Below are 20,783 nucleotides of genomic sequence, written 5' to 3' on the forward strand. Positions count from 1 at the left end.
GTCACGGGACTGGAGAGACCTCGGTGGCCTTTAGTGCCCTGAGGAAAGGCAACGCTGCACAGTGGTGCCTGTGAGGTGGGAGGAGAGGAGGAGAAACACCAGGGATGTGGGGATGGATAGACTCAGTTCCCAGCTGTTCCTCAGAGGACTTGCCCAACTTTGGCTGAGCCAGGAGAGGCAGATAAAACTGCCCCACTCTGTCCGTGGAGTTTGGCAACCAGCACGCCAGGGCCGAGTCCTGGTGAGGAAGAGGAAGGGCAGCACTGGATGGAAGCGAGCACCCAGACACCAGGCCAGGTGCTCACCAGCAGCAGGGCCGAGCAGAGGTGAGCAGCACCCTTCTTCCAGGTGCTCAGAGCTACGGTGAGAGCAGCGGGAGAGGCAGAGCCCGTGCCTGGGGCAGCCTCCCTTTGCTTCCTGACACAAAGGCAGCCACTCGGTCAGAATTAAACATCAAATTTATTGCATAATACTGTACTATGTACACACACATCGAAAATAAACATTTGATATAATTGTATATTTGTCTTCAATGCTGCATTAGAAAGAGGCTGGAGGGCTCTCGGTGTAGCCCACAGCTTACCTTAAAAAAAACCCAGAAGCCTAAAACCTTTTGTTACGAGGTGCTAAGTTCAATACTGTATATTGAACGTGGTGCATAAATACTATGTCCTAATAACAAGTCAATGTCAAAACAACCCTAGGCTTAAAATGAGATTTACATCAAGACCCGAAAAACGGGGGGGGATCATTCAAACTTCATTTAATGGGGGCGTGGGGCTAGGGGAAAGAAGATAAAGGCTCTCCAATCTTACAGGATAGATTTAGGTAATGATTTTGCCTACTCAAGTCCTCATGTACATTTCCAGTCTAATTCATGCAGATTGTCCTTTAGGGCCCCCCAGCAAAACAGCTGCCAAGTGAAAGGGCTCCTCTGAAACAGCAAAATAAAGTAACTGCAAAAAGAAACCCAATCCCCAAACAGAGGGTCAGCACTCAAATGTGGATCTCGTGCTTCTTTCTCTTCTCTAAGCTGATGAGACTGGAGAGCTTGTACACACCTCATACACGTACCCACCTCATACACTCACAGCCCTGCACGCTCACATGCGCGTGACTCTGCTGAAGAAAGGTGGCAGTGGTAAAAGCAGCCATCTCACTTGTATTGGAATAACAGGTCTGTTGGGATGGAAAAACAGGGCTCGGCAAAGCCCACCTGTCTAACTTGTAGACTCGCCAAGACGGAAACACAACACAAGAGATGCAATTTGAGAAACCCATTATTATAGGCAGGGTTTGTCCTTCCACAAGCCTGAACACAAACTCCGCTCCAGAGGAGGTGGAGGTTTCTTTAAGACGACATTGCTTGGAAACAAAATTTGAGACAAGTGTGGAAAAACAAGCTGACCCCCCCAAACCATCAGATTCTTCATGAGACATCCTGGTGCAAAAAGAGAGCGCATCGCTAATACATCGCCCTGGGGTTTGCAAATGGCGTCCCAGGCCAGTACCATCCGCCAAAGACCAAAGGGAAGAAGGGATATTTCCATTCAAAGCAAGCAAGAACCAGCTTGCGTTTAAAAAGGGAGGAAAAAAGGGTGGGGGGAAATCACAGCTTTTCAAAAAGGGGATCACTATTTCATCCTCAATTTCCACCATAGCCTCAATGCAAGGGACATCAAAATATTTAAACCGGACTAAAAGGAGAGGCAAGTGTGTGTGTAGGGGCAATAAAAGCAAACTACAAGAAATTGCTGGGAGGGCAGTGTCAAGTTGGAGGGGAAACTACAAAAATGCCCACTGATTTCGTTCAGTAGATGAGAAAATTCAAAGCAATAGCCTCTCCCTGCTGAAGCCCCACAAAATGCTGGCAGCATCAGGCTGAGACTGCATCATCTCAATCTATTATTATTATTAATAATTATATTTTCCCCCAAAATGTTCTGATCCATTTCCTTACAAAAATAAAGCCAAGCCCATCATTTTCTTCCTCCGTACCCAAGTGTCTGTGCCCTCTCCCACACTGGTCTGGTCAAGCTAAGCTAAAGCCTTCGTAGTGATCGATGGCTTGCACCAGCCGGGCGCTGAGGATCTCCTTGCTGCTGTACTTGGGCAGGTCCAGGAGGTTGTAGCAGGTATGCGCCACGGGCAGGTACTGCTCCCCGCTGGTGGTGGACTGGATGACGATGCGCAGGCTGGACATGCCGTAGATGGGAATGCGGTCGCTGCCCGTCAGGAACACTAGGAGAAGCAGTGGGAAGGTCGGACAGTTAGGGCAGGCGACCTCGCGCCAAGGGCTGCACCTGGAGGCAAACTCCATCCGTACCCACGCAGCAGGACTCTGCCTGGAGGGGCCGAAATGCTGACTGAACTCAATGCAGGGCATGGCTGGCCTCACAGGGGAGCCGCAGGAGGGCAGAGGCAAGAAGCAACACCGCTGCTGGGTGCACGGATGAGTAAAAGCAGCCCAGGGCACCCTCTTCCTTTAAAAGCTCCTCTTATGCCCAGGCAGGATAGAAAAGGAGCAAAGGCCAGGCTGCCTGATGCCCTGGAGAGAGGCAGAGAGGGCCCAGGCACCCTCCCTGCTGCCACCCCTCCCAGGCACAGCACCTTGATGCCAGGACCAGGGTTGGTTCCTCCTTGCTGCTCCCCACCATATTCATGCATTACCATGTATTTCTCGTCGTCTCCCCTTTTGTCCCCAAATAAAGTGACCCCCACAGCAGCTGCTCGCATCTGTGGGCAACTGGGACACTTGAAGCAGCACACACACATGGAGATGCACTTCCCAAGGCCACTCCTGCAGGCATTTCCTCTCCTCAGCACACCACCCGCCATACCAGCACAAGGAGACCACTGTCAGGAGGGGAGGTATCTGCTACCCGGTCACACCAATACAGGGTCTCATTTTCCTGCCACACGATACACTAGCTTCTCCACTCAGCTGTCACCCTACAACTGCCCCGTTGCCCCCTAGAAAAAGAGTGCCGCAATGCCTGAAAGCTCAGCTTGCAGAAGGAGGAACCAGATTAAGGATGGGCACTGGGGACTGCCATTCAATTTAATGTAGACACTCCCACCTGAGTCTTCAATTTCAGGAGATACTCTGCAAGATACTTACAGAGAAATTTCTTCTTCTTTTCCAAGGGAAATGCATGAAAGGTTTCCCAAAACATTCTCACAGTTGGGTGCGTCGCAGTGTAGTCTCCCTTATAGACAGCACTCTATTAAAAAACAAAAAGGCACATCACTTCATTTGGCACTAGAAAGCAAAGACTAAGCAGAAACCAGACCTGATCTCTTCTGGTATCTGGCATCAGATCGATGTCTGACAGTTGTGAGATGGAGCACAGGATGGGTCACGGGCAATAGCATGGCTCAAAGACTCAGCAAAGGGTTCTCCTAGCAGTATGTGGCAGGCAGGCATTAGGTGTCTAGCTATTCAGCTAATTACATGTGCCATAAGGAATCCTGGAGTACCTGTTCACAGGCTGCACTCCTGAACAGGATTGTGTTCTGCATTGCAAAGCCACTTTTACTGCTGAGGCTGAGACAGAGCAAGTAACTTGCTGATCCATGCATTTTGAAAGGATACAACTCCTACTTTGTGTCCAGACTCCCCTTTGAACTCCCAGCTGTGTACTTTTTGCTCTTGTGCAGTGGAGCGGGTTTTACTACAGGTCAAGACCCTGACTTTTCTTTTCCATTCAGTCTCAGGTTTCATCCCTAAAAAACAGCAGATGGAAGTCCTTCTCCCCTGTCCTTTCTCATTCTGAATTTCCTCCCTGAGCTTTATCAGTAGCAGGAAAGGCCAATAAGAAACTTTTTATGTGAATGACGACAAAGGTGTACAAGAAGCATAAAAAAAAAAGACATCCATGGCTCATCACATCTCATGTCCCCTGCTAGTGTCCAACTCCTCATCCAACTGCGTAATCCTGGTAGTTGTGAAAAAGAAGAAAAATATGACAAGAGGGAAGCTTTACCTCCTCCAGTTCCTCCCAGTTGTAGTTACTGTTTCCAACTATCATGGCCCTGAGCTCTGTGGGCTGGAAGAGTTCCAGGACTTTCCCACCACACACTTTCAGGAAGCCAGTGGAAAAGGCTGTGTACCACTCATGGATGGAGAGGTTGAAGATGTAATTTACGTAGGCTTCAACAAATTCTTCCCTAGTGCATTGAGAGAGAGCAGGCAAAGAAAACCACTTTTAATCATATGCCTCAGCAGCAGCACTATGAAGTTTTCCTGTTTCTGCCTGTAATGCGTCTTGCAAACATGAGTCTCCAACAGCTTCAGGCCACTGCCCTCCTCTCACTAAGCCGAGTCACAGCAACATGGACAAACAATTAGGCAGCAAGTACCACCATGTGTCTGCTTATTCCCCGGGAGCGGCAGCCCAGGAGGTGCCCCTAGCAGCCCATGCTCTATACTACCAGTAAACCCACCCAGTGGCCTGGCATCCAGTTGCCCACAGGGCCGGGAGGGAGCCAGGGTGACACCAAGCGCCAGGGAGGCGCGAGGGACAGAGTCCTCTTCCCCATGGCCTGCACAGAGGCCATGTTAAGCAAATATCAGGACACTGTCACCAGAGGAACGTGCCCACCCACTGGCCCAGCTCCTGCAACCCTACATTTAGCACGTCCAGGAAATAACCTACAGCTCTTCCGAGTCTGCGGGTGTCCAGGGTTGCCCAGCACAGGGCTCTGTGCCCACCTGCACTGACCTCCGACTGCCAGGCAGCTGTCAGCAAGTGCTCTGCTGGGGACAGGGAACCAAATCAAACAGACGGTGCCCAGAAGACTACCACTTCCAAAACAGAGAGCCTCACGGAGCCCCAGTTAGGTACCCTGTGAATTTTCAGAGGCAGCTGCTGCTGACTCGGTCCCCAATGAGCCTTGCCAGTGGTTCAGCACTTTCAAAGCCAAAGCTGTAGCCTTGAGGCAGACTGAGGAAATCCTGCTCTGAAAAGACTTGATCTGAAACTGCACGGCCAATTCCCTCCCTCCCGGCCCCAAAGAGAAAGCAGTTGAAAGAAACCAAGAAACACCCCTCACTACAGAGCAAGAAAACAGTCTTAGGAAACTTCCTCTTCAGTCTTCACGCTCTGGTTAAATAAATACAGGACTTGTGCATTTGGTGTACGTGGCAAAGAGAACGACTCCTCTCGGAATGACAACTCTGTTTTGCCTCAAGAGTTCCCAAGAACAGCATTAAAATAAAAACACCATTCTGTAGTCATTGGCAAGAAACTTGTGGCAGGCCCTGGCCTCTCTGGATTTTGTCAGGAGGATAAACATCTTTATTCTACTCTTTCTTTCCTATTCTCAAAGCGCCACGATCTGAGTGCAACACTAGAATTTTATTTGTGCAATCACTTAAAATATTTCCCCTGAAGTTTTGTGGTTGGTTGGGTTGAGTTTTTTTTATACCTGACAATAATGCACCAGCCAACGTGGCAAACTGGGACAAGAAACTATTCTGTGTGGGTGGAGGTGTCGTTTTTGCCTGATGTTCGAGAGCAGCTCACACTTGCACTCAGAGGATAAGCAGATCAGGGAACACCATGGAATCCGATACCTCAATCTCTAGCTGAGAAGGTCACAATTTAAAGAAATATTTTGACCTTTTGGTGGAGGAATTCTCAATGCATATACTACGTAAAAGCAACGAGGGATGGGTGAGAAAGTGAAAAAGAAAAAATAAGGAGGCAGACTGACAAATATGAAAACTTGGAATAAGAAATCATATAGCAAAGCGGGAATTATTTTCCAGCGCATTTGTTTTATTGTCATTTTCCTGATAGTCACCTGAGCATTAGGGAAATCCAAGCTGATTAAGCACTTAGCTGTTGCTTAATACCTCTCTGGCTGTTACAGTCATGAACCCTTTATCAAGAATATTTTGTGTTGTGACATCCAATACAAACTCCAAAGGAGAAAGGGAAAATGCAGGCATTTCCTACTTGGCACTTTTCAGTCAAAGCAATCCTGTGCATTCTGCAGCTCCCGGTGAACCTTACTCAAGCAGGAAAGGCAGTGCCCAAAGACACGCACACAGCAAACTATTCAGGCCAGGAGGGCAGCAAATTGGTCCCTGGCCTCTAAATGTAGGCGTGGAGGAAGTCATTAAGCACTGTAAGGTGGATGAATTGACAGCCATGTCTAGACTTGGATTTAGAGGTTAGCTTGAGTTCAAAACTCTGGTCAAGACGAAGCAATTGCATTTTGGAATGTGTTAAGCCGGTGGAGCTACAAACTAGCCTTTCTCCTTAAGGATTTTCTTCTGTGGTTGCCTATCCTGAGTTAATAAACAGTTGCAGCAGCTAACCTGAGTGCTCTTCCCAAACATTTGCTCAGCTAAAATCTTTGTTCCTCCCCCTAGCCCAGTATGGCACACAGTAGAAAAATGGCCCTTTTTCTTTTGAGTGTAAATGCCGAGCCTAAAAACCTAAAGGGTACTATCCCTGGCATTTTCATCTTTACTTCACTGTCACAAATGTAGATTAAACTCTCCTCTATTTACCTGAAGCCCATCTTCTCTTTGCAGGGAGACAGACTTACACTGCTCCATCTCCATGTGGGTTTTGCATGGAGGCAGCTACTTAGCTGTAAAATTGCACCCTTTTTGGGCAGTAGTAAAGTAGGTAAGAAGGTAATACAGACAAAGCTTTTGTTACAGCAATGGCTTCAGACACAATCAAAACCCTTTTAAATAATCAGATTAATAGGAAATGACTTCATCTCCAGGCTTGCCAGCAAGGTCTTCAGCAATCCTAGCACAAGCCCCTAACCATGCTGCTGACTAGTCACTGGATCACACTGTTTTGCCAGCAGAGAAAGAATTTGAACACTGCTTCAAGTAATAAAGGCATTTGTAGAAATCCAATTACAGGATTATGAGAAGAAAATAGTTCAGCAGCTGGAAAAAAAAAAGGGGGGGGAAATGGTAGTAATAACTCTTAGGTGTTCAGTCAAATGGAAAGGAATCCATGTACAGTAGGGCCTTATGGCTCTAATGAGGGATGGTGGTCCTCCATCAGGTGTACTCAAGGGAAAGTGTTTCCGGTTCCAGAATTAATAGTATAAACAAGTTTGCCAGGCTCAGTTTTGTTGGTCACGTACAGTTCCTCTATAAACCATCAGGAGATTAACCTTCAAGGGCCAAAATCACGTTGCAGTCTCTATTTACCATGAGAAAACTGCCAAGGGTCTATATGAAGGTCTTTTATAGGGAAGATGTCCATCCAAAAGGGTGTGGGACATTTTCTGAACATTGCTGGAAAGATGATGAAAACTTGCTTTATATTCAAGTGCCACTGACATCCAGCAACTTTTGAACAACTGGTCTTAGAATTTGTTCACTGTGACTTCTAATTCTCTCCCACATTTCACCTCAGCCGAACTTTCTGTGGCGTTGCACCTGACTGCACCACAAGTATGAGTCCATGCCCATATATGTTCCACTTACCTATTGTCCTTCTGCACCAGAATTTTATCTCCATCTTCAATCAGGTTCTTCTGCTCTGTCACACCATAGCCTTCCCTGCAGATCTATACAAAACCAGAAACCTCATTTTACCAGAAGTACTTTTCAGGTCACATCCCTGCAGAAAGATAGAGAGTTCTCTTTCACAGCTGATGACTGGCTTGTGAAGGGTGGGCCATAGAAAAGGGTATACCCAGAACATTTTTCCTCTGCTCCAAATGCCCTGCATGCTTCACCACCTTCTATCATTTACATTTTCTGTAGGACTGCTATTAAGTCTAAATGCAAACTCAGAAAGGAAGAAAAGGGGGGGTGGGGGTTTGGTAAATTTCCTGTGAAAAAAACAAGAGATTGATAATTAAAAAACTGTATTTAACTAGGCCCACATACTCTGGCAATAAAAAGGATTCCCCTTTTTATAATAGAAGTTCACTGGGTTAATTCATCCACTCTCACTTCAAGATGGCATGACCACAGATAGCTTCCTGCTTTTGCCCGGCCTAGGATGGCACCAGTACAAACATATATTCTGTACATACAAAATCGGCCATGTGCAGAAAATGCAAAAAGGGTCAAACTTCAAGTTGTCATACATAAAAGAGGCTCAGATTTTGACATGCAAGATGAGTTATTAATTTCAAGATCTGGGATATCAGTCAGTTATTCATTTCAAAGTTTGAGAGATGTATCTGTATGTCTTTATATATTATGCAGTATATAGTGCAAGAGAGAGTAAGAATACCCTTATGCGTGGAAAAAAAAAAATTAGAGAAAAATCTCTTGTGTTACTTCAAAGGTATTCCTTTTTACACAGTCCACATTACCATCATTATGGCTTCATTACCTCATCCTGAACTGCAGCTCTGACCTGCATGAGACACAGTCAGACCCAGGTCTGACTCACTCCAGAGGTAAGTTTGATCTAAGAAACTTTAAGTGGTCTCATTTATGAAACTAGGAAATGGACAATACTCTTCTAGTATTGGCAAGGATTTTCTTCGCCGTGTGTAGTAGTGTTTCCTGGTACCTTGGTTTTACCTCAGGCCAGCCCTGGACAGAGTCAAGAACCCAGATCAAGCTCAAGATGAACCCATCGCTCACAACCTGGTAGAGCATCAGGACTTTAAAGCAAAGACATTGAAACACGGAAGCCCTTACTCTGCCCAAGTCAACAGAGGAAAACATAGCTTGGAGAATAATGATGCTGTGTCTTTTTGTGAGGTTCTAAATGTTTTTGAAGAAAGTCTGACCGAGTACACTCAATATAATTTTTTAACTTAAAAAGTATTAATATTATGACAGCAAGAAAAAGTCTAAATTGTGTTAGCATTTCAGGAACTGACCTAGTGATGTCAAAGCCTAACTTCCATTTTCAAGGAGGATTTAGGAATCTACTTCTGTCTAGTGTGAGAAGTTGGCCACTGGGATTTAAGTCACATGCCACAGTGACAACAAGGCTATTTTGAAAACCACTTTGCTTAACCTATGTACTAGCTCAGTTTTCATGACCACATACAAAAGAACAAGGGAGTTGACAGCAAAGAATTTCAACATTTTAACATCACCATTTAACATTAACATGGGGCATGTGCTAGAGGTATAGTTTGGAATAAACCATAATACACATGAATAAGTAGATGGCCTTCAACTGTATCATAACAATCATAGAGCTGCTATGTTAAATGTGTCTTACTGTAAAATTCAAGCAGAACGTCTCTTCTACATCTTCCCCAGGGTAATCTAAAAGTTGCTGAAGACTCCTACATGACAGGTAGGGAAAGAAATGAGGAAAAAAAAAATCAGAGATTCAAAAAGCCATTCATCTAAAGGGGAAAAGAAAATCAGCAGTAAACAGCATCATACATCTGGGTAATAGAGTTGCAAGAGAGAGAATCTCTGAGTCACCTGAAGGGGTAAGAAAGAAATACACCTCAAATAAAGAGATGCTTTGTTCGAAGCACAAGTTACCAATATAGTCCTTGCCTACCTAGCACATGGATATCCTTTAATGACCTTGGCCTTAGAATAGAATTACATTTCTAGTTCTTAAGGAGTGCGAGATATTTATGCCATCACCACGCAAAGGTCTGAGGGAGTGGAGGAAGAGAGGGTGGTGGATTATATGTATCCCCATCATGTAGAAAATATTTTTCTCCTATCCCTCAAAATCCTGCTGCTGCATTCCTGGCATTTTACCTCATTATTGTTAAATACAGCTGTAACTTTGTGCAGATAAATCAGACAGCAACTCAGAAGAAAAAAGAAGATAGCAGTCAGACCATAGGATCTTAACCTCTCAGTGTCAGAGGGAACCAATATCCCCATGCAATTAGGCAGAAAAGATTCAATACACCATTTAGAGAACATCATTCCTTCACTCCATTCAACTCCCGTCTTTCTGGCATGGGAGCAGGTCAGAGTTATGCTGGTTCAGGGATGGGACAGTTCACATCCTATGCACAGTTCCCATCCTGGGCGACATCATGAGACATGCCGTGGATCTGCTTGCTAAGACTGGCTTGGGGGGAAAGGCTGAGGCTAGGATCTGGGATCATGCACGCAATAGCACAGTGGAGGGACAGGCCCCCACCCCTGTTTTCATAGGAGTGTGGCAGGTGTCTTTGCTGTGTTGATATCCAATTTCTGTGGGTTGGGAAGGTAGGTACAGAGGTTAGAGCCTAAGCAGATGGATATGATAGCCTGTGGGAGAGGAAAAGTCTTACATAAAATTCACCACCAGCTTATGTACTTTGCTAGGATCAGCCCCCCAAAATTAATCAGTCACTCAAAAGGACCAGGAGGTTTTTTGTCGAACAGCTTTTACCCAGTTTGGCATTTCTTGTTCTCAGATGGATGGTCTCCCTTCCCAGAAAGGCTGCAAATTTTGTTTTTCATACCTTCCTTCCGTAGGGGATAGCTCCTTCAAATCCTCCAGGCAAGGCTTCACATTCAAGAGTTTTTTGTACAGAGCCAAGGGAAAGTGAAGGTCTACCACTGTGAAGTTGTATATTGCAAGACCACATATGATGCCAATCAAGTGAAACCAGTTGTGTTCTACAAAACACTGCAAAAACCAGACAGAGAAATCCTGATGAGACACACTGTCATGTGTAAAATGCACAGTACCCTTCCCCCCTGCACTAAGAAGCCAGTCCCTGCTTTTCCAACTGGGACAAAACCAGAGAGCTCCCATCGGATCCCAGTTTGGTTGCAAATTCCTTGCTGGAGTGTAGTATAGAAATGCAGATTCAGAAACCAAGCTCTATTACTTTTGTAAGCCATGATTAGCTGTGGAAACAGCAACAGCTGCTTTCTACCTTATCTGCCTTTTATTTCCTTTTTACATACCACTGCATTTAGACATTAACAAAGCTTCGAGGTTTGCTGTCTATGTACTGCCAGGAAACATGTTAACAATTATCACTCATCCTATTTTCTATTAAAAGCTTATGCATAACCCCAGTGCTACCCAGGCAAATACACTACCATAGGTGTTGGTATACTGGCCTTCTCCCTTCGCACATTTACTTTCACACCAGTACGTCAGTCACAGACTGGCTGCCTATATTTGTTAAATGTTGTAAATACGTGACGCATATTTTCAGTGCTTACACTGTCGTTACTCTTAGTGTCAAAAGACATTGTTTTTATAGCATTAACATGAGGAGCAATTGCTCTGTAATACTGTTTACAAGTTACAAAAGGTACCATGTAATTTCCTTCCTTGTAAAATGTAATTAATAAATTAAAAAGAACCCCACCAGGGCAGCTACACCTTAAGGGAAGGCTGACAACATCATTTCCCATCTTGCTACCCAGGAAGGTGCAGAAAAAAGGACATAAAACACCACCTCCAGCATAACGCTGTCCAATAGGTACAGAACTTGCACTCTGCACTCTTCCAAAACCAACCAACTTTCACTACAAACTGAGTTTCTTGCCATTTAAGAGCTTCCTCACATAAAGCATTAACAAGTTTAGACCCTGAAGGTGATAGTGATGCACGACCGAGTGGATTGGTTGCAGTTACGTGAACAGCAAGGGAAGCACAGAATTCTAATGTCACAATGACCTAAACATCTGGTTCTGTAAAATAGCACATGATAATCACATTCATGATAATAAGAGTTTTATTAACTGTCATCTGACACTTAATACAAGTTTTTATTATGGGATAAGAATAAAGACAAATAGCCAACTCCTTAACAGGCACAATCATCACCACTCTACTAAAGTTAATGAACCTATACTAATTTACACTGACTGAAAATAAGAGCTCACATTGTATCGTGGGTGGAAAATGAGAGGAAGGTAATTTCTTTCCCATACTTTGCCACTAACTTTCTTGTCATTCAAATACAGCATGTTATTTCAGCTTGCGTGTATAGAGGGCAAGGGCTTACCGTATCTGAAAACCACAGCAGGTTTGACTCTGGGTAGTAAGTGAACATGCCATAGATGGGGTTGAGGAGTTCTTTTAACAACAGGAGGAAAAATTCCTTTGTCACTCCTCCAGCGTCAACAGCTTCCTCACCATCAAAGATGACCTGTAGAAAAAGCAGGTCAGTAACAGGGATGCAGAACTAAGACTGAGTGAATCAGACATCCTTCTAATTGGGAGCCACGCAAAGCAATTTGTCTAACACGCCCAAACCCACTGCAACCCATTAGCCTGTTTCAGTGCTCTGCTTGCAGGGAGGGAAAGGCAACAGGGGGTGGCAAATCAGATATTTTGAAAATGTTTAACTCCTTATGCAAATCATAAATAACCACCTCTCCTCCCAACAACAGAAGCAGTAACATGACAGCAGCTGCTGAATTTTGTAGCAACCTCTCAGAGAAAAAGCATGTCCTATTGCAAGTGGCCTGTTCGTGCAGAAGAGCAAAACAGAGACTGCATAGTATCACAGAAATGTTTCCTCTCATGCCCCTTATACAGCAGATACAGAAGGAAAAGAGAGCAAACCCCCTGCTTGTCTTCTTGTAAACTGCTCACTGCCAAAACACTCCAGGAGTTGAAGAAGAGAAAGACTCAACCCCCACACTGATTAGATCAAGTGTCCCTGTGTGCTATACCTATGGAGAAGCCACTGTACGCTGGTGAAGTGGGAACGTGAAGGGCTGAAAGGCTGCAGAAATGTCATCTGGATGAGAGGGTGCTAAATGCATGGGGAAAACTTACTTTAAGAGGCTTTTTCAAATCAATGTCTGAATGGATGCTCAACTCCCTTAAAGCATCACCAACTAAGTTACTCCTGCGAACATGAAGTACCAGGAAAGGGCTTCTGGCCAGCAGAGGCTCCAGGGTTAAAAGCATGAAGACATTCTGCAAATTTGCACCATTTATTGCAACCTGTAAATAAGAGAGGAGTGAAAAACAGTTGCTGCTCAGCTCCTTCTTCCTATGGAAGGAAACTAGTTAACAATTATACACCCGGTGTTCCTTTCTTCCTCACTCTTTTAGTTTGGTTTCCCCAGGGTACAAGGATTACGTGTTCACTCTGCATAAGCGTGTGTGCATGTGTGCTTACCTGCCCCCTCCCCATTTCCCACACCAACACCTTTTGAGTCCACTGATTGATTCACCACATTTGAGCAACAGAGAGATCAAATTCCTGAACACTTTTTGACATTAGGCAGGTGGGTGTGTAAAGAGAGACTTTATTCATGCTCTTATTGAGTCAAGAAACTCGGTGTGAACACAACCCTGGCAAGAGTCAGAGTCCACCAGGGAAAGCACTATTGCTAACATACCATGCAAGGGGCAGGCTGACAACCGCACCAGGCAAGGCCCCAGGAAACTCATCTTATACAATTGAAAGTTCTTGTCTGCATGGATTTTCTGGCATTGGGCAAGTCACAAAGTCCAGTCAAAGCTTTGACCACACATAGTATATTTATTCTCATGCATTGTCCCTACTAAGTGGCAAATTCACATTTGTAAATTCAGTTTAAAAGTCAGTTGATCCTGAGACAGAAGTCTACTGGAAACTAGGCTTCCTCTGTTCCAGTACTCCCAGAGGTACTGGTTTCCTTGGCCTCTAAAGTGGTTGTCTTCATAAAGATCTCATCTCTCAGAGCAACAAAACCTTTACCAGCCTGTTGTCCTGCCGAGATAAGGTAGATACCCTCCTCACAGCAGTGCACTGCTCACAAACTGGGCAGCTGGAAATATATAGAAGAGGTGGCAAAATGAAAGCAGAAGGTGACTCCAGCTTCTGAGCGCAGGCTGAGCCTCCTTTGCCTTGCTGCGGGCTACAGGCTCAAGCAGCCATAGAAAAGCTAAGAGATGGATATCACATGGAACCAGCACCATGGCCACAGGTAACTGTGATGACAGTTTTCCGCTCTGAAGGAATGTGACAATCAAGGACCTCAGCAAGCTCATTTCACAGAGGATGGGACTAATCCTAGACCAGCAGCTGCACTGGATGAGGGCCCAGTGCCCAATACTTGGCCCCTCTCAGGAGCCACCTGCATGAGCAATGCCTTGCACTGGGAGGTTTACATTGGCACAGAGGCCAGCTGTCCTTGTCACAGCCTGGCTGTGAGCTGGCTTGGCTGCCACCTACAGGGTAAGGGTGCTGGAGCTGTACATCTGCCATAGAACACGCTCCCGGGGAACCTCCAGTCTGCGCCCCTCACTGCAAGCGGGTGGGTAAGCTGCTGACAACAGCTGCTGCTTGCAACCATGAACAGTGTCAGGAGTTGGTCTTCAACCCTCACTTCTGACAACCACTCCTCCCGCACCAGGCAGAAACGTGAAAAAAGTACCCACTTACCTGAAAGTTCATCTACTTTTCCAGCCTTACAGCTGGAAAAGTACCTTATTTCTTATCCTTGGACTATCATAAATACACAAGCACTCCCTCACTATACAGTACAAATTTCTACCACATGCACACCTGGCACTTCTGATGTTACCAAACATTTTGAAGCGAAAGACACCAAGCACCGTCTCTGCAATATCCAAGACAAAGAGGTTCTCCAGCTACTCTGCTCTCTCATATTATGGAAACAATAAAGCCTTGTACACACTAACTCCTAGTGAACTCCCTTCCTTGCAGGCACCAATGCAAAAGGCAGGAAAAAAGAAATGGGGCAGGAAAATCGGGAGAGAGAAGGATTACCTGCATCTGTAGTTCTGCATCTGTCTGTAACATCTTGGTCTTAGCCTGAGCATCAAAGATGAAAGGATAAGAACAGAGTGTCACAGCATCCTGCAAAAAAGGCAGGTAGATTGGTTCCTATTTACAGCTTCCATAGCACTTCTTTAAATAAGAGTCATGAAAAACAATTTTCTTACCTGCATGATGGATGGTCTTACTTTCTGTGAAGGAAAAAGAGAAACATGAAAATCTTTTACACTTTTGATTTTGTGTCTTGTATATTTTTGGACGAACTAGTTCAAATGTGACCCAATGAAAACTTTTTCTGCTCTGGGACCAACAACCCAGCTTTTTCCTCTTAAAGAAAAGCACAGGAACTTCCTTCTCAAGAAAACACACAAGTCTAATTCAAAACTTGCACATCAAATGTTACTAAGAGGACTAACCAGCACAGAAGCCTGTGCTAGCCTGCCATAAGTGAAACTTACTCTTATGAAGAAAACTACTCCCAACAAAGCAGAGATCACATGAAAAAAAACAGGAGAGAGCATAAGGCCACAAACATGACAGTGTAAGACCGCTCTTGCAATGCAAATTACTTCTCTCATTAGCCATATGAATACATTTTTAACTATTTTTAACTATCACTGTTACATAAATTTGAGTCAATTATTGCTCTGCTTACTAAAAGTAAGCACAGAGCAGCACTACTTAAATGATGGAGGGGACACAGCACACACATTTAGAAAGCCCATAAAAACACACACAAAGAATTCTTGCTACAGTCAGGTTTTACTCCTGCAGCATCCCTTGGCAGATGTTCTTTGTTGTTTTCTCACACTTGGGATTCCTTTCTTTGCTTTAATTAAATAATCTCACTGGGTTCCTACACAGCATATTCCAGCCCTCAGTTATCTCCTTTCTTACAGACAGGAAAGTGAGGCATAAAAGAGGTGAAGGGTCTTACCCAATATCACCCAGCAGGTTACTGGAAGAGCCAGGAATAGAACCCACATCTCTTGAGTCTTGGTTCAGTCCCCTAGCCAGAACACCACACTGCCTCCTCTTACAGAGCAGCATTTTAAGATCATTGGCTACATTATTCACAATACCTGGCTAAACAGCAGAAGTAAAGGGTAAAAATTATAATTTTAGAATACAGGATTTGGCTCCTGAGGTCTCGATTACATAAAAAGATCCAGTGACTGAATTAATCCTCTTGTGCAAGGATTGAATGAAATTCACATGAATAATCACAGAGATTGTTGCAAGCATTAGGTAAATATTGTTAGCTCCAGCTCTTGTGACAGCCTTATTTTAAGTCAACTTTGTCAAGCCACTGAGTATCCAAATCTGAGAGACTACATATATAGATGCTCCTATACTGAATACTTTACACTCATATTAAGGATATTAAAAATACAGATCTCTACAAAGACACAAACATGGACAACTATTTCATGACTATACATAAAACCTCTTACCATTCCAGCCTGATGTAAGAACCACATGAGATAATCCTCCTGAATGTCCACCAAACTGGAAATCTCAGGGATGTAAAACTTGTCATATTCTACGTGTTTAACCTTCTGATTTACCTAGCAAAGAAAAAAAAAATATTTTAAAAAAAATACGGTTATATTCAACATTTTTCTTAGAACATGCAGGTTTGCTTTCATAAAATCAATTATAGCAGCTTGCAACAATAGTGCCCAGAAAGTCTTGCAAAAACACATGGTCCTTTATATTTTAGCACGAACCAAGAAGAATCAAGACAAACTTTTGACTTATTTTAGTTCCCCCTCCTCCCCACCCAGACTAACCAGTATCAACACAGTGGGAGCAGAAAGCATCATGAGCCAGATACTTGTGATGCCACAGGCCATGCAGTCTGGTGGCTCAGCATTCTTTAGGGTAAATTTTTCCTAGCATTTGAGATAGGAATAAACAATCTTCAAGTACCCTGAATTCAGAAAAAAACACAAACATCTTCCCCATATGGTGTTTTGGTGGACAATGACTCAGCTCACAAGTCAGGGCCACAACCACTCTGCCCCTGTCACTTAGCAAAGGGCAGACAAGACTGAACCATCTTGATGCAACACATGCCCAGGCTTTCATCTCACCTTGTGGAGTTTCTCCAGAAGTCTGAGAGCAGCTGTAATGTAGCTACTGAACAGGACTGGGATCAACAGTGTCTTTCTTCCACTGAGGAGGTAAACCACTGCGGCTTTATAGAGGTCCACGAGCCTGAGGAAATATCTTGGGCACACTTGAGACCACCAGTTTTCTGGAAAACAGAGGAATGTCAATATAAATCCTGAATCAAAGGCCAGAGTAACCCCTAAATAAGGGGTTACAGCTGAAAATAGGGGAACACATTTAAAGATTGTTTCAAACAACTTCCCTTTTCTCTCCTAACTATAGCAACAGGAAAGTGAGCAAAGAGCCAGCTAGATACCAGAAATTGAAAAGCTCTTCCCTTTCACTCTCATATACCCACCCCAGTCATTACCCAGCCCCAATCCCTGATCAGTGTGAGAGCCTGAATTCAAGGTGTTTCAACCTTGAATTCAAGCTGTTATTTCAAGTATCTTATATTCAAAATACTGTGATCTTGTGGGCAAACCATGAGTAATAACAAAGCAGTTGCCTGGGCAATTCTCCGTAGTACCACATACTCTTCTAGTAGGTGTCAGAGCATATCACCTGGCACATCTGCCTTAAAGGTCTGAACTCCCCCTCTTTAGAAAAGCCGATTTCTTTCTTCCCAAGGACAGCTAACCCTTACCTCTCCTCTGAAGGGACCCTGACTACTAGCTTCTTCGCTAGAACCCATCCACCTGCCAAGTAGAAGCTGGAGCCTGGGAAACCAGCATGTCAACTGTTAGAAACAAACACCAATTTTTCCTCTCAAGTGTCAGCACAATAGATTCTGGCAGGCAAAAGTATGAGAATCCTTTACATTTCTGTATGCTAACAAACACAGCGGACTACGTGCTCAGAGTAGAGGAGGAAACTTGGTTCCAAAGCCTCTTTGAGTAAAATAAATAAATAAATAAATCACTAAACCTCAAAACAAATGTCACTGAACAATGGTCCTGGAGGTCTGAATGCATTACATAGCATTTTACATGATAATGAGATTCAGTATAAGATAACCTTAAGAAAAAGAGCAAGATAACAAGAAAAGTAATAGCTTAACCAACATGAATAATAATCATTAAGCAGCATACGTTCTGTTTAGCTTAAAATATGCTCATAGGAAATAATATGAGCAGAAATTAGAAGATTCGGAAGTGGGAGAAGAGCTGGCATGTTCAGCTTGGTCATGGACCAGCCAATAGGTTTTTCTGCATCTTATGCAGGACAAAGTAGCCTTATATTATATTTAGTATATTCTTTTATTTACCTTATACAGAAAGGATATTCTAATGTGAGCAATATCTGATTAAGAGAATAAAATCATTTAATCTTCAGGATATACAAAATCTATGTTCAGAGGCATTCAAATTTATCTGGAACTGAGTCTCTGAATGTAAGTAAACTACATAAGGCAAATTAGATTAACCTCCCTAGTAAGTGTTCTTTGAAATGGTATTTTACTTCTAAATTAAAACAATTCTTACCCTGAATTTTCTTTCTCATTTATTATCCACACCACCATAAATTTTATACGTTTTGTATTATTACAACTAACTTCCCATATCTTACCTGCATGGCACGTTCTTCATTTCCTCATAGTTCACGTTTAAAATTCAAATTTTATGTTTATAATTCTTTTACATGGGAACATAGGTTTGGGGGGGAGGATTCCTTGAGTCCTTTTGGTTCCCAGCTGCTTTTTAGAGGCGACTGCTTCATAACAACACTATATCACAAATAATACCCAATTATTGCAGCCGTTGTAACAGAATAGAAAAATTAAACCAACACAAAAAAACATGACTGAAAAACCTAAAGGCAACGCTTTGTGTCCCAGCTGGATACTGAGAGCAACATGCATCTTCAATGCCAGCCTCTTACCAAGAACTTTGCTGGGGTTGGTATCTAGGCGAAGAATAGCCATTGCTAGAGGAAGTGTTAATGTGATATAATACTTGGAGTCTTGGAAGGGTGGGAATTCGGGGAGAATCAAATAGATCCTCATTGCCTCGACATCTGGTGGTGAGCTGGACAGCTGAGGAATCAAAAAACTTTCAAAGCTCTTCAGTATCTAGAGGAAAACAAGACAAAAGAAAGCAACTTATCCTGGGTGATAGAGTACCTACAGTGTAGACGATGTGTAAGAACTGATGAAATGGAGCACACTCAAAATGGGTGAACTTAACAGCTTTTGCCCATGATCTCTTAAAACCACTCTATAGGACAGGACTAAATTCCCATTTTTCCAAAATCCATGAACGTTTGGATAGGTTTTTCCAGGGCTGGCTAAAGGTCACACTCCTGCTTTAGAAGTCAAACTCAGAGTAAAAAAAAAAAACAACCAAACCAAATCCCAGCAACTATAAAAAGTATAGCTAGAAAATGGCATGGGGAACATAGACAATTTTATCCCACAGCTCTGCACTCGTGAAGCTCCTCCAAGTTAGAAAAAAATTATACAACCATAAAGTACTCAACTCCTGACAGGCAAGAAACAGTCATTTACAAGTACACACAGAATTCATTTCAGCAGCCATTTCAAGTATTAAATGCCATGAGATAAAACTTTTTTAAAAACAAGTCTTAGAGAGACATTCTGAGAAGGTGAAAAGCAGCCCAGGTCAATGGAGAAGTATCCACTGATACCATGACAGATCTGTCCTGAAGATTTGCAATACAACCCTTCACAACAAAAGCTGCTGTTACTTGCACAGAGGGTAACTGTTGTTACAGAGGGACGAAGCTTTTATTTCCCCTCTGAATACCCAAAACCTCAGAAGTGCAATACCTGGTCTAGGAGAATGGAGTGCTGAGAGTTCATCAGCTTCTCAAACAGCACTCTGGTGGAGTTCAGATCAATCCCTGGGATCTTCGGACTGGTTTTAAAATGTTCATCGATTCTTTAAAAAAATCCCAGACAGACAAGCTTAAGTTTAAGGAAGCGACACCATTACCTGTGCATTGGCATGGCCTGGGAGCAAACAATGGAGAAATGACTTCTAGGGAATTAATCAGACTAGAAACAAAGCAGAAATTGGAAACTTCTTGGAAAAGACAAGATGGACAACTCTCCATTCTGAACTCCTCTAGGCCTTGGTTAGGATTGGGATTCTTGCAGAGAAACACTACGTCAAAGTCTTTGATTTCCCCAGGTCTCCTTTACTGACCTAAGAGCCTGCCTAGATAGGCTGGACTGCTTAAAAACCCCCTCTACTCCACTCCGTGAGACCCCACCTGGAGTACTGCATCCAGCTCTGGGGTCCCCAGTGCAAGAAGGACATGGACCTGTTGGAGTGGGTCCAGAGGAGGGCCACAAAGATGATCAGAGGGCTGGAGCACCTCTCCAATGAAGAAAGGCATGTCTCCAATGAAGACATAGTTGGGGTTGTTCAGCCTGGAGAAGAGAAGGCTCCGGGGAGACCTTACAGCAGCATTCCAGTACCTAAAGGGGGCTACAGGAAAGCTGGTGAGGGACTGTTTACAAGGGCATAGAGTGGCAGGACAAGGGATAATGGTCTTAAGCTGAAGGAGGGTAGATTTATATTGGATATTAGGAAGAAATTCTTCACTGTGAGGGTGGTGAGGCACTGGAACAGGTTGCCCAGAGAAGCTGTGGCTGCCCCATCCCTGGAAGTGTTCAAGGCCAGGTTGGATGGGGCTTTGGGCAACCTGGTCTAGTGGAGGGTGTCCCTGCCCATGGCACGGGAGTTGGAACTAGATCATCTTTAAGGTCCCTTCCAACCAAAACCATTCTATGATTCTATAAAATAAGTATCTATCATATGTATCAGGATTATCTGTGTTGTCTTCATATACACTAGTTCTATAGCAAAATCTATTTAATTACACCCAGTAAGAAAGGGAAGGGTGGTGCCTAAGAAGACAGTCACTGCTATACAAGGGAATATCAGATGAGGGTTTTCAAAAGAAAACAGGGAAAGATATTCAGAGTAGCTTTTTGGCAATTCCACTCTCAAACTTTCTAAAACTAAACCACCACCACAAAATACAGCACAGCTGAGAACAGTCTTCATCTGGTCTTT

General features: G+C 43.8%; 1 protein-coding gene across 5 annotated transcripts in view; it reads right to left on the reverse strand.

Annotated features, from left to right (window-relative positions):
* Positions 1–440: 440 nt before the first annotated feature.
* Positions 441–20,783, reverse strand: part of HERC3 (HECT and RLD domain containing E3 ubiquitin protein ligase 3) — a 56,253-nt gene continuing 35,910 nt past the window's right edge. For 4 of the 5 annotated variants that reach the window (XM_075751639.1, XM_075751640.1, XM_075751641.1 and 1 more), the window contains 14 exons: positions 19,529–19,640; positions 18,622–18,811; positions 16,722–16,885; positions 16,080–16,193; positions 14,793–14,816; positions 14,617–14,706; positions 12,669–12,839; positions 11,890–12,033; positions 10,384–10,550; positions 9,180–9,246; positions 7,469–7,551; positions 3,987–4,170; positions 3,122–3,224; positions 441–2,241 (listed from right to left, as the gene is read on the reverse strand). In XM_075751639.1, the coding sequence (XP_075607754.1) occupies positions 2,033–2,241; positions 3,122–3,224; positions 3,987–4,170; positions 7,469–7,551; positions 9,180–9,246; positions 10,384–10,550; positions 11,890–12,033; positions 12,669–12,839; positions 14,617–14,706; positions 14,793–14,816; positions 16,080–16,193; positions 16,722–16,885; positions 18,622–18,811; positions 19,529–19,640 (1,822 nt within the window). In that variant the 3' untranslated portion in view covers positions 441–2,032. Of the gene's footprint in view, positions 2,242–3,121; positions 3,225–3,986; positions 4,171–7,468; positions 7,552–9,179; positions 9,247–10,383; positions 10,551–11,889; positions 12,034–12,668; positions 12,840–14,616; positions 14,707–14,792; positions 14,817–15,424; positions 15,712–16,079; positions 16,194–16,721; positions 16,886–18,621; positions 18,812–19,528; positions 19,641–20,783 lie in introns of those variants that run through there. The other variant, XM_075751643.1, reaches the window with a different exon arrangement.

The sequence above is a fragment of the Balearica regulorum genome, chromosome 4 (genome assembly GCF_011004875.1).
Source record: "Balearica regulorum gibbericeps isolate bBalReg1 chromosome 4, bBalReg1.pri, whole genome shotgun sequence".
Taxonomy (NCBI): Eukaryota; Metazoa; Chordata; class Aves; order Gruiformes; family Gruidae; genus Balearica; species Balearica regulorum.